This window comes from Conger conger, chromosome 2 (assembly GCF_963514075.1).
Source record: "Conger conger chromosome 2, fConCon1.1, whole genome shotgun sequence".
NCBI classification, from domain to species: domain Eukaryota; kingdom Metazoa; phylum Chordata; class Actinopteri; order Anguilliformes; family Congridae; genus Conger; species Conger conger.
In genome coordinates, this window is record NC_083761.1 from 8,921,856 (window position 1) to 8,933,836 (window position 11,981).

Genomic DNA, 11,981 nt, shown 5'->3' on the forward strand with positions numbered 1-11,981 from the left:
AATACCCCAATTCAAAGTGGTTGTTGCAGGCCTGGCGCGTAGCTTGTGTGCGGTGTAGCACACCAAATGGCGGCTCCGCTTCACTCTGAGCTAGCGGACAACGACAACTCACAGTTCCTGGAACAGGCAGCGCACGCGAAGCTCCTCTCCGGAAAGTATGTTTATTTGGTTGGATTCACAGAAATCGCTTGTGTTGCTATCTCCTCTGGTTTACGCAGACTTGTCGAGCTCTCCGGGTTGGCGAACACACAGTCCGTGAGCAATCCAGAACAGCTAGCTATCTCACCGTAGGCGAAGCTAGGCACGTGGAACTCCTCTTCGGAATAAATTGTTCTAAACAGTTCGTCCGTCGAATAGAACAACTCGTAGAGTACACGGGTTGTGTACTCACGTTATTACACTCAAACGCTTTGGAAATAGGTGGACTACGTATTCCCACTGTTAACTTTTCAAAACAACAGCTTAGCAACACATTCCTCGCGATCTTTTTTATTCTTCCCTCCTCTACTCTCCAACGTCTCTCTCTCGTTTTTTCCACTTCCCCCTCACCCCTGACCTTCAACTTGTCATTGGCTAATGACAATAAACAAAAAGCAAAACTTTACAGTTGAATCTTTTGAAAATAAAACATATTTACAATATGTACAGCATTGTGAACATAGTATTTTGGAAAACAAAATACATTTGTTATACATCATGTAATTAACACAATACATGAACTTAACCATGAAATCCTATGACAATTGCACAATATGCAATATTAAACCTCTGCAAAGTTTTTAACCTTTTAAATCCTATTTATTCTACTTATTCTACTTATTATTTCCTATTCATGAATCAGTGAACTTGTAATATCTAGGCCTAATTTTATAGGGGTAGGGGTACATTCAAAAGTGTAGAATCATGATTAGAAACTGACAGCTTTCTGATACCTGCACTCAGGATGTGACTGAACATGCCTGACCAGAGAGGCCAACTGTCCAAATACTTTTGGTCCAATTAATAGAAGTTACTGGGAATAAGAAGGGATGCCATTCCTACATAGATCGCTCAATATGGATGTAGTTGCCTTCAAATCAAATCAAATCAAATCAAATCATTGTTTCGTAAAAAAAAGTAATGTTCTGGAGTACAGAGAAAAAAGAAACAATTAATTCATTGAGAAACGAAATAGAGTACTGCATCAGAGCAACTTATGTATTTTGCCCAGAGATTGATTATGAGGCAAAGGCATTTTAAATGTTTTTATTCCATTTCCATTTAAAGGATTGGCCTGAAAGTCTGCGGCTCTCTATTGATTTTCAGTTCATCAAATACGCATATAAAATAGCGTATTATAAAATTAGCCCAATTTTAGCTCTGCTGTTGCCTTTTCTCTCCTGCCTCTCTGTTACCACAAAGTGGCAGCACTACACTGTATAACATGTGTTTTGTTACTGTTTTTGAAAGGTTTTAATGCTATTAGGCATTATTAGTTAGTATCATTGTCATAAATAATTAGCCAGAAATTGGGATTGGAAGAACAGAGTCGTGGATTCAGTGAACATCACAGTGAAAAACTGGGCTGACTGGAGAACTATTGTTTAATTTAGCTTATTACTGTGTTATTACATAAAGGACAACAGTCTCTTATGTTCGGACTTCTTAAAAACCAATCTATCAATTTTCCACATTTGTTCTAGTTTGGGATGACAAATCATATTATAAGTCCTACATCAGGAATGAATACAGTTACTTCAGATGAGCCTTGAGGGAAACAATTATCTCTCAATCCAGAATAGTGCAGAAAATCATACGCTCTCCTCATAGTGTGTGCTGTTATCATGTCTTTACTGACATTTATCTTTATCTGCTCATCTCGCACAACTGCCCCTGTGACAATCACATCATTTATCATTTCTTCTGGGTCTATGGACATTTTAAACAGAATGTGAGTTTAAATGTATTTAAAATGAATGATTCAAATGAGGAAAAATTCAATTAAATTAACGAGGAGAACACCGTATCAACTTCTTGATCAGCTTTCTGAATATCATCGTAATGGTCGTTTCAAAATTCTCCTGTAGGGGACTGTTGTAGACGGATCGACCGTCTGTACAACAGGCTGGTTTTTGTACAGCAAGTTAATCACACTCAATCACTGTGGTGGACTTTCGGGTGGCGGGGCCAAACTGGAAATCGGCAGTAAGTTTCTACACAATAAGATTTTTCAAGATATTCCGCAAAGATAGTTGGAGATTCGATCAGTTGTTACACATTAATCTTCCTGTAAGTTTTTAGGAATGGCTGGCATTGTATATTTCACATTCTATCTTATCACAACCGAGTCAGTCGTTAAGCTAGACAGAAGAAAAAACATGAATTTGAAAAGCTCAAGAGAGTAGGCTAAAATTGTGTAGGATAGGCATACATAAAAAGCTAAGGGTGTGCTGTTACACATGATAAATGGTTGACTTGAAATCTGCGTGAAGAAATGAAAAAGGCACAGGACGGCTGTGTGTCTTGAGTGAGAGGTTTCTGTACGACGGGTGAATGAGTCCGTATCACTGTGGCGCACTTTCGGTGGCGGAACAAAACTGGTGGCGGACGTAAGTAATTTCTATTTCAGATCGATCCATATCGATGTTTGTATTTTCTATTTCAATATATTGTCGTTTTACGATGTTAGATGTCATGAATGAAAATTTTAATAATCCTCTCGATTCTTAAATAACAGGAATCCTAGTAAGATTAGCCATTGATTTCAAAGATGTTTAATCTTGCCCACAGAAACGCTCAGTAGAGTAGAATACATTTGCGTATGATGCATAAAATCGAAGAAAATGTTACACATTTTTCAAGCAAATTGTTGACTCGTTTGAAAAGCGACGTTAAGTTAGAATGCACTTGAAAAGGCAGAGGACGGCGCTGTCTTTTGAGCAAGAGTTTTTTTACGGCTGCTGAATGAGTCTGTTCACTCGGGTTCACTTTCGGTGGCGGAACAAAACTGTCAATTGGAAGTAAGTAATCTTTCAGAGACGTCCGTATCGACATTTTTGCTGTATTTTTTAATCCACTGACGTTAGATGTTGGACATTAAAGTGTTATGCCATGCAAAGCGCCGACCAGCTCGTCAGGAGCATTTGCGGGTTGGGTGTCTTGCTCGGGGACACTTCGACACAGCCCAGGCTGGGGATCGAGCCGGCAACCCTCCGACTGTCAGACGACTGCTCTTACTGTCTGAGTCATGTCGCCCCCTATGTGCAAGCAGAGAGGTGTAATAGAGAGGAGAGGCGATCACAATCTAAATTAAGATGTCAATGAATTATACTGTACTTGAATAGTCTTTATGTCCACATGAAAGCACATAGAGATGCAGTAGAGATAAGGATGATGGAAGTCCAAGTTCTAAAGAGTCTTGAGACTGAACTAGGCTGCTGGGTAGATCACTCGGTAAAATCTCTACTCGTGGTAAGTGAGTGAGCACCATAGTCTCAGATTGACGGTGACTGGCACCCCTGCAGGGTCAGTCCACATTGCCTTTACGTCACCCAAGGGGTTTATGGGAGGGATTCAGCCAGCAGGGATAGCAGCGTTCATTGCAGGAGCGCCCCCTGTTGGCCGTCTGGGTGCCTGTGGCGTGCTCTCTGCCCCTGTTCTGAGCATGTGCAGCTTGTGCCTGCAGTGTGAATAGAAGTGTGTGGCTGGCGTTGGACGTTACTTTTGGAAAGGAATTTGTATGTGACACAGAGCAGCTCCTCTTCAGCACAGAGAGGTGTGTATTCAGGGCTGTTGCTTATTGTCGCCCCCTACAGCCCTGCTGGCAGTATTGCGGTCCCAGATCAGTGCCTCCCCCCTCAGCACCTGCAGTCGGTCCCAGCTGCAGCAGTGCAGTCTCTGTGCAGTCTGACTGAGGGAGGTTTTTGTACGGCTCTGTAACACTGTGTGAGCGGAGTGCTATATCCCTGCTGACAGTAATAATCTCCTGCATCTTCAGCCTGGACTCCAGTGATTTTCAGTGTAAACTGAGTCCCAGATCCACTCCCAATGAAACGATCAGGAATCCCAGACTGGCGAGTTGTGGAAAGATAAATCAGAAGTTTTGGAGCCTGACCAGGTTTCTGCAGGTACCAGTGGAGGTAGTCCTTGCCATTAGAAGACAAGTAAACACTCTCACTAGTTGTACAGCTGATAGAGACAGTGTCTCCCTGCTGAAAAGTCTGAGCTGATGGAGACTGAGTCACAACTATATCTGCCATTGATTCTGAAAATGAAAACATGGAAATGTAGGTCAATATATTATAATATTGTAAAACGTAATGTAATTGCAATGTAATTTTCTGGCATATTTGAAAATACAATAATGGCACTGTAGTGAAAGTAGTTGTATTGCAAATAAAATGTAAGATGTAACCAAATTCCGAAGTTAAAATGTGTAAATCTTGCTCACCCTGTAAAACGAGTCCCAGCATCAGCAACAGTAGAAAGACTGACATCATCATAATGCTGCCTGTGTCAGTGTCTGTGAAAGGACTGGACAGTCACTGATCAGTACTGGGGGTCTTAAAGTGTGTGGAGCAGTGAGGCAGGACAAGTATGCAAAGCCCCTTCCTCTATACAAATCCTGTCACACAGAGTTAGAGGAGCTCTGATGTGTGAAGAGCAGGGGGTCTATAGAGGGCTGGGTCACATGGGAAGCAATTTTTAACAAGAGAAAAAGTTAATTTTGTGTCATCACTGAATCTTCTGAAATTGAATTGCACTTTTAAAGATATGTCATTCAAACTGGTTGATTGCATAAAGGCTAAGTTGTGTGGATAAACATATGCCTTATAAATTCTTCTGTTGTGTGTTCTGATGGAGGTTTCAGCAAAATTAATGATAAATTCCGGGGTATCACACATGCAACAGACACGTATATCCATATGTGAAATAATGTGCAGTTGAGAAAGATAATGGTGAGTGTATTTGTCACCATGAGCAGGTCCTTCCTTCACAATTGACAATGTAGTTTTCAGAATGAGCAGCCTTGTGTTAACAGAGGGAATACTGAGCGAACTGTAGGAGGACACTTTCTACTCATCACTCTGGCAACTGTGATATTTTCTACATTGCAGCATTGGAAAGTTTTCTGTGGTATTTTCATCAGCATTATTTCTGTTGTCCTAATTTATTATATTTTATTATGTTTACCAACAAATGTCATTTCTGCAAGATCCTCCATCACTTGGTGAGAGCACTGAAAAGCTGCTTCTCCCATACAGCACATTCTCCCAGCAGCCCCTTCTTTTCCCACACTGCAGTTCACTTACTCAGATGCAGAGCCATTGTGATGGAGGGCTGTGCATCCTGGTCAGCTAATACAGGCAGCCTGCAGACAGACTGCAGGTGAGCAGAAGAAAGGCTCTTGTGTGATAAGACAGGGGAAACCGGGCCGATTGACAGCCTCCCACTGATTGGTTCTGTGGCCAATTCTGCGTTCCCTTGTGGGGCTGCTTCAAACAGTCAGCACTGGCCAGGTCTGAGTTTAACACCAGACTGTAGTTTCCTCTCTCTGATTATACTGTAGTGCATCTACATCAGGAGCAACAGTAGCTCTCTGTCTCTCTCCTGTGGTGGGAGAGTGTAATGGCAGCTTGTGTGGTGTATAGAGAGAGAGCTCTGGAAGCAGACAGACAAACAACACTGAATTCTGGAGGATTTGGGGGACAGGTCAATCCTGCATTACTTATTCAATTTTGGTGAAAATTATGCTGAAATTAGTCTTCCATAACCATAAAAGTGCCTTCTAAATCATGACTACAACAAAGAACAATGCTTTCCCTGACCCCAAAATCTAAGATAAAGAAAGATAGAAATATATTTTGGGGTATCAGTGTTTTTCCACGACCAAGGGTGAAAGTGCGGTTAGTGGAGCTCATGGAGCTGAATGTGGAGTTTGGGAAAGAACAGGAGGAACACTGCTGGGGGTGGGAGAGCATTCCTCCCTCCCTGTGTTCTTTATCAGTGGAGATCAGATCTGGCCTCAGCTGCACTTACACTGATAAACATTTCTATGATTCACTGCTGAACTGAGACATTTCTCTGCAACCAGTAACCTCACCAACCTGCCCCCACCCCCCACCCCCCCAAATCTTAGGCCCTGAACTCTGATTACATTTTTTAATGATCTCTCTAATGCCTCAGAGGTTTTATCTAATTGATTATTTGCAATAATTTCCAAAGATGCTGCGCGATTACAGAGAATGGATTATCCCCGAATGCATCGAGATCTCCTCATCAGTATTCATGTAATGTTGATCGACGTGAAAGAAACCAGCAAAATTATTATTTAGCCCTGGTCAAACCTCTAATATGTACAAACACAGTACATTCAACATATTTCACTTGTATGTTTAGTCTAAGACCCCATCTCTGGTACGATGATCGTAATTTACAATTTCAGTAATTTCTTCAATCAGTGCATCTTTTCCTTTTGGGTACAAAGTGGTGATAGAGTCCCTGTTCAATTTTTTGGTTTTAGAAAAGATGAAGAAAACTGATTCTGACCAATTCCTTTGACTGAGGGGTGTTCTTCAATTAAATGTTTTTGCTTATAAAATAAAAACGGATTTGAGAATATGAGAGTTATTATTGCACAAAGTAGTTCAGTGTTTTAGAGCAGAGCCCCTCAGTGTTACAGATCAGTGCCTCCCCCCTCAGTACCTGCAGTAGGTCCCAGCTGCAGCAGTGCAGTCTCTGTGCAGTCTGGCTGAGGGAGGTTTTTGTACGGCTCTGTATCACTGTGTGAACACCCAGCTACCACTGATGTGATGTGCACTCTGACAGTAATAATCTCCTGCATCTTCAGCCTGGACTCCGGTGATTTTCAGTGTAAACTGAGTCCCAGATCCACTCCCACTGAAACGATCAGGAATCCCAGACTGGCGAGTTGTGGCGAGATATATCAGAAGTTTAGGAGCCTGACCAGGTTTCTGCAGGTACCAGTGGAGATAGTGGCCAAGGCTTGAGTGGTAGAAAACACTCTGCCTGACTGTACAGCTGATAGAGACAGTGTCTCCCTGCTGAACAGCCTGAGCTGATGGAGACTGAGTCACAACTATATCTGCCATTGATTCTGAAAATAAAAACAAAGAAATGGATTTCAATGCACATTAATATTATCAAACACTGTGTAATATTCTCATACATTTTTATTGATAAAAATGCACTGTTATGAAAAGAGTTGTAGTGTGAAAAGTAAGCAAATAATATTTAAAATAGAACCAAAATCCCAAGTTAAAATGTTTGAATCTTTCTCACCCTGAGCAAAGAGCCCCAGCATCAGCAGCAGTAGAAAGACTGACATCATAATAATGCTGCCTGTGTCAATGTCTGTGAAAGGACTGGACAGTCACTGATCAGTACTGGGGGTCTTAAAGTGTGTGGAGCAGTGAGGCAGGACAGGTATGCAAAGCCCCTTCCTCTATACAAATCCTGTCACACACAGTTAGAGGAGCTCTGATGTGTGAACAGCAGGGGGTCTATAGAGGGCTGGGACACGTGCACTATTCACTGCTGCTTTAACTGAGTGTGCTGCAGAGACTGGATGCCCCGCCCAGATCTCTCTCTCTCTCTCTCTCTCTCTCTCTCTCTCTCTCTCTCTCTCTCTCTCTCTCTCTCTCTCTCTCTCTCTCTCTCTCTCTCTCTCTCTCTCTCTCTCTCTGTGATTACACCAGTAACTCAACACCTGGAGTTTCTTCAGCAGCACCTAGAGGCTCCACACCGCCAGATGAAAGGGCCACTGCCCACAGCCTGGGGCCCTCAATGTGGGACTGCTGCACTGAGGGTGTGTGACCTTCCCCACAGATGCTGACCCTCTGTGAACCCCACGAAACTGCTGGTCTGTTCTCACCTGCAACCCCTTCACTTCAATTCTCTCTCTCTCTCTCTCTCTCTCTCTCTCTCTCAATTCCCAATGTCTGCAGCACCATGGACAGCACACACAGGCCAGAGTGGAGCAGCCCAGACTGAGCTCTGTGATTACACCAGTTACTCAACACCTGGGAGCAGCTCAGACCGAGCTCTGTGATTACACCAGTTACTCAACACCTGGGAGCAGCCCAGACAGAGCTCTGTGATTTCACCAGTTACTCAACACCTGAGAGCAGCCCAGACAGAGCTCTGTGATTACACCAGTTACTCAACACCAGGAGTGACTTCAGCAGCACCTAGAGGCTCCACACCGCCAGATAAAAGGGCCACTGCCCACAGCCTGGGGCCCTCAATGTGGGACTGCTGCACTGAGGGTGTGTGACCTTCCCCACAGATGCTGACCCTCTGTGAACCCCACGAAACTGCTGGTCTGTTCTCACCTGCAACCCCTTCACTTCAATTTTCCGCAAAAATAGTTGGAAATTCGATCAGTTGTTATTGGCTACATTAATTTTAATGAAAGGTTTTGCGAATTCCTAGCATTGTATATTTTTATCTTATTACAACCGAGTCAGTCGTTACAATAGACAGAAAACTAACATGAATTTGAAAATCTCAAGAGAGTAAGATACATTTAAGTAGGATATGCCTAATGGTGTGCTGTTACACATTATAAATGGTTGAATCAAAATCTGCGTGAAGTCAGAATGAAAAAGGCACAGGACGGCTGTGTGTCTTGAGTGAGAGGTTTTTGTACGGCCGGTGAATGAGTCTGTATCACTGTGGCGCACTTTCGGTGGCGGTTGGACGCAAGTAATTTCTCTTTGAGATACATCCATATCGATGTTTTTGCTTTCTTTTTCAAAATTTTCTCATTTTCCGACGTTAGATGTCGTGAGTGAAAATTTTTATAATGATCGTGAAGCTTAAAACCCGGAGTCCTTAGATTAGCCATTGAGTTTAAATTATCTTGCCTACAGAAACGCTCAGTAGAATCGAATACATTAGCGTATGATCCATAAATTCAAAGGAAATGTTTTACAAACAATTAGTTGACTCGTTTGAAAAGCGGCGTGAAGTCAGAATTCAGGGACATAGGACGGCAGTGTCTCTTGAGTGAGAGGTTTTTGTGCGGCTGGCGATTGATTCTGTACTTCGGGTGGCGGAATAAAACTGTCGATTGGAAATAAGTAATCTCTCTTTCGGATAGACTTTGTCCATATCTATGTTTTTGCTGTATTTTTTAAATATAGGCTACTTTACTGTTCCGACGTTAGATGTGGGAAATGACAATGTTTATCTTCCTGATGCGTGAGTCAACAGAAAACATGAATAGTAGAACATCGGCAATTATTTAAAAAATGTTGAACTCGTCCACGAAATTCAAACTGTCGCATTGATATTTTGAATACAGTCCTGAATGAACTTCAGGAATTAATTTCTTTGGTTCACTCGGTGGCTCAAAGCGTATCCTGATGTTATTTGTGGCACATTCAATTAAATCGAGTACAATACATGAATTAGCCCATCGTCGTAACCGTACTATTTTAGATACTAAATGCACATTACTAAAACTTAAAATGCCGAAGTCAAAGAGTTATTCATTTTCCATAGCAGTGGAGGCTCCTCCATAGAGGTGGAGGAGGCCTGGCCTCCCCAATAATTTGAGAGAAGAGAGAGATTTAAAAAAAACAATAAATATATTTATTTTATTTATTTATTTTAACAAAAAACATATTTTTTATTTTTTATATTCATATTATTTTAGTTTTGTTCATAAATCTAAATTTTCCCATGGCTAAAACCCAATATTGCAATTGTAAAGCAACAGGCCAGATTTCCCTATCAGTTTGTATTAAGGGAGGCCAGGCCTCCCCTAGGAAATTAGCTTCTCATAGAAGTCAATGTAATGCATTTTTTTTCATGCCAATATGTGATTGGCCAGATCACTGAAAATGGGTGGGCAACGGAGGCCTGGCCTCACCATGCATTGTGTCCAGGGCTGAAAGATTGACATTTTGTTCGTCCAATCACATGCTACTGGTTCATTTGGAATCAACTATCCTTTCCTTTCCTATTCAACACAGAAGCCATTTTGAGAATTCGCCAGTCACTTCAGTCAAACAAACACTCGCCATAGTGGCTACGAGTGTCCTATCAACTTGTGCTTTTCAGGAAATTTAGAGAACACCCCTGGCTATCATCCCTGAAGTTTATGAAGTTTTTGGCCACTTTTGCTTAAAACGACCTCGGAAGTCGGCGAGATTCTGGCGCAATTTGAGATCTTGGGCTGGAGATATGCAGATTCCAGATACTAGGGAGTGAGAATGACATTCAATAGGTCATGTTAGACACCATTTGGGATTTATTGAACAGTTTTATTTTTAATGTAGTCCATTTCGTTTTATTACAAGTCAATTTAATAATCTTCCATATCAAATTACTGAATTGTTGCTCTGTGAGGAAATTCACTCTAAATACGAATAGAGTGCTGCCCTCTAGTGGATAACGTTAACGTTAGATAAAGCCAACTGGAACCATATTTTTACATATTTTATATTAAATATATTGAATAAAACTACATATGATAAAGAAAGTGTTATCTTATCTTTTTTATATGCTAAACTTGATTAAATTGGTGATTACATGTTGAAGCTGTAGAAGAATGAAAAATGTAAGCTAAACAAAATTGTTTTTAACTACATAATTAAAATTCCTGCCTTTTACACATGTTCACTTGGCATTTATATTACATCCAAATGTCATTTCTCAGCTTAATTATCAGGCAGGCTCATAGACTTACAGCAATGTCATTTCTTCAGGAAGGCACAAGGCTAAGCTCTGCACAATGAATTTCATCAGCCAGAACTTTCTGACTGTAGCTTACACTCCAAATAGTATGCCTTTGGCCAGCACAAAGACAGATAAGAGAACAGGGAACATTCCATCGCGAGTGAAGTGAGCAAGCGGAAAAAAATGGCCTCCTCAATTCTGGAAGTCACCAGCCTCCACTGTTCCATAGGCTACTTTAAAATGAAACAGGATCATACACTTGATACAAGTTATGGTTGGTTTGCTGATATAATTCGTTATTTTATAATCATATTATCGTAATATTTGACCGCATTATTATATGAATAACTCGTCTATTACACATTCCTGTTCTGTAGTCCCAGGCTCATGTCATAACATTCCGTAGCTACTCTACACCTGTGGTTTGAATCATAAAAAAACGAGAAATGTGAATACTTTTGGTGAATTTGTTAATCCTTTGAAAACATTTTTTTGTATTGTTTTCGTATTTAATGCGTATTTATTTTGTAAATGAGAGGGACTCTAAAGAAACCTTATTCTGAAGTTTTTCAGAGCATAATACTATTATCTATTAATACATTATGTTGTAAGCATAAAGTATAAATTATACAGATATGGCAATGAAATATCAGACAGTTGGAGCTGTGTCCACTCTCTGAGCTCATGTCTCTCTGTGTCTCCCAGGTGACACAGTTCCCACCCTCACAGTCCTGACCCCCTCCCGTGTGGAGCTGGAGCAGGGAAAGGCCACACTGGTGTGTCTGGCCAACAAGGGCTTCCCCTCAGACTGGACTCTGCGCTGGAAAGTGGACGACGCCAGCTGGAGCTCGGGCGTGGCCGGGAGTGTGGGGGTCCTGGGGAATGACGGCCTGTACAGCTGGAGCAGCTCGCTGACTCTCAGTGCGGGAGACTGGATGAAGGCGGCGTCACTGACCTGTGAGGCCACAAAGGGCTCCCAGTCTGCCCCCCCTCACACACTGAGGAGAGCCCACTGTTCTTAGTAGGCCGGGTGGAGGCCCAGCTCACACACTCTGATCACACTGTTTTTACCCTGTTCTGCCCTCAGCCTCTCTGCTCCTTACTGCTGTCACACTGAGCTGAGCCTGTGTGTGAATCCTTCCTCCAGCCTGAGCTTCCAGTGCTAATATCTCACATGTGCTCTGCTTGTGTTCATTAAAACAAATATGCACACGTGTGCTCTTATTTGTGTTTGTGTGGTTTTGAGAATAGCTGTTAGATCAATTTCATTGACATAATTAAGATTCTTTGAAGAA

At 41.8% G+C, this 11,981-nt stretch overlaps 1 gene segment (V, D, J or C); it reads left to right on the forward strand.

Moving 5' to 3' along the window:
- Positions 1–66: 66 nt before the first annotated feature.
- LOC133114787 (Ig kappa-b4 chain C region-like) lies at positions 67–11,981 on the forward strand. The segment is given in 3 exon segments: positions 67–155; positions 2,120–2,184; positions 11,392–11,981. Coding segments are annotated over 3 exon segments (471 nt in total).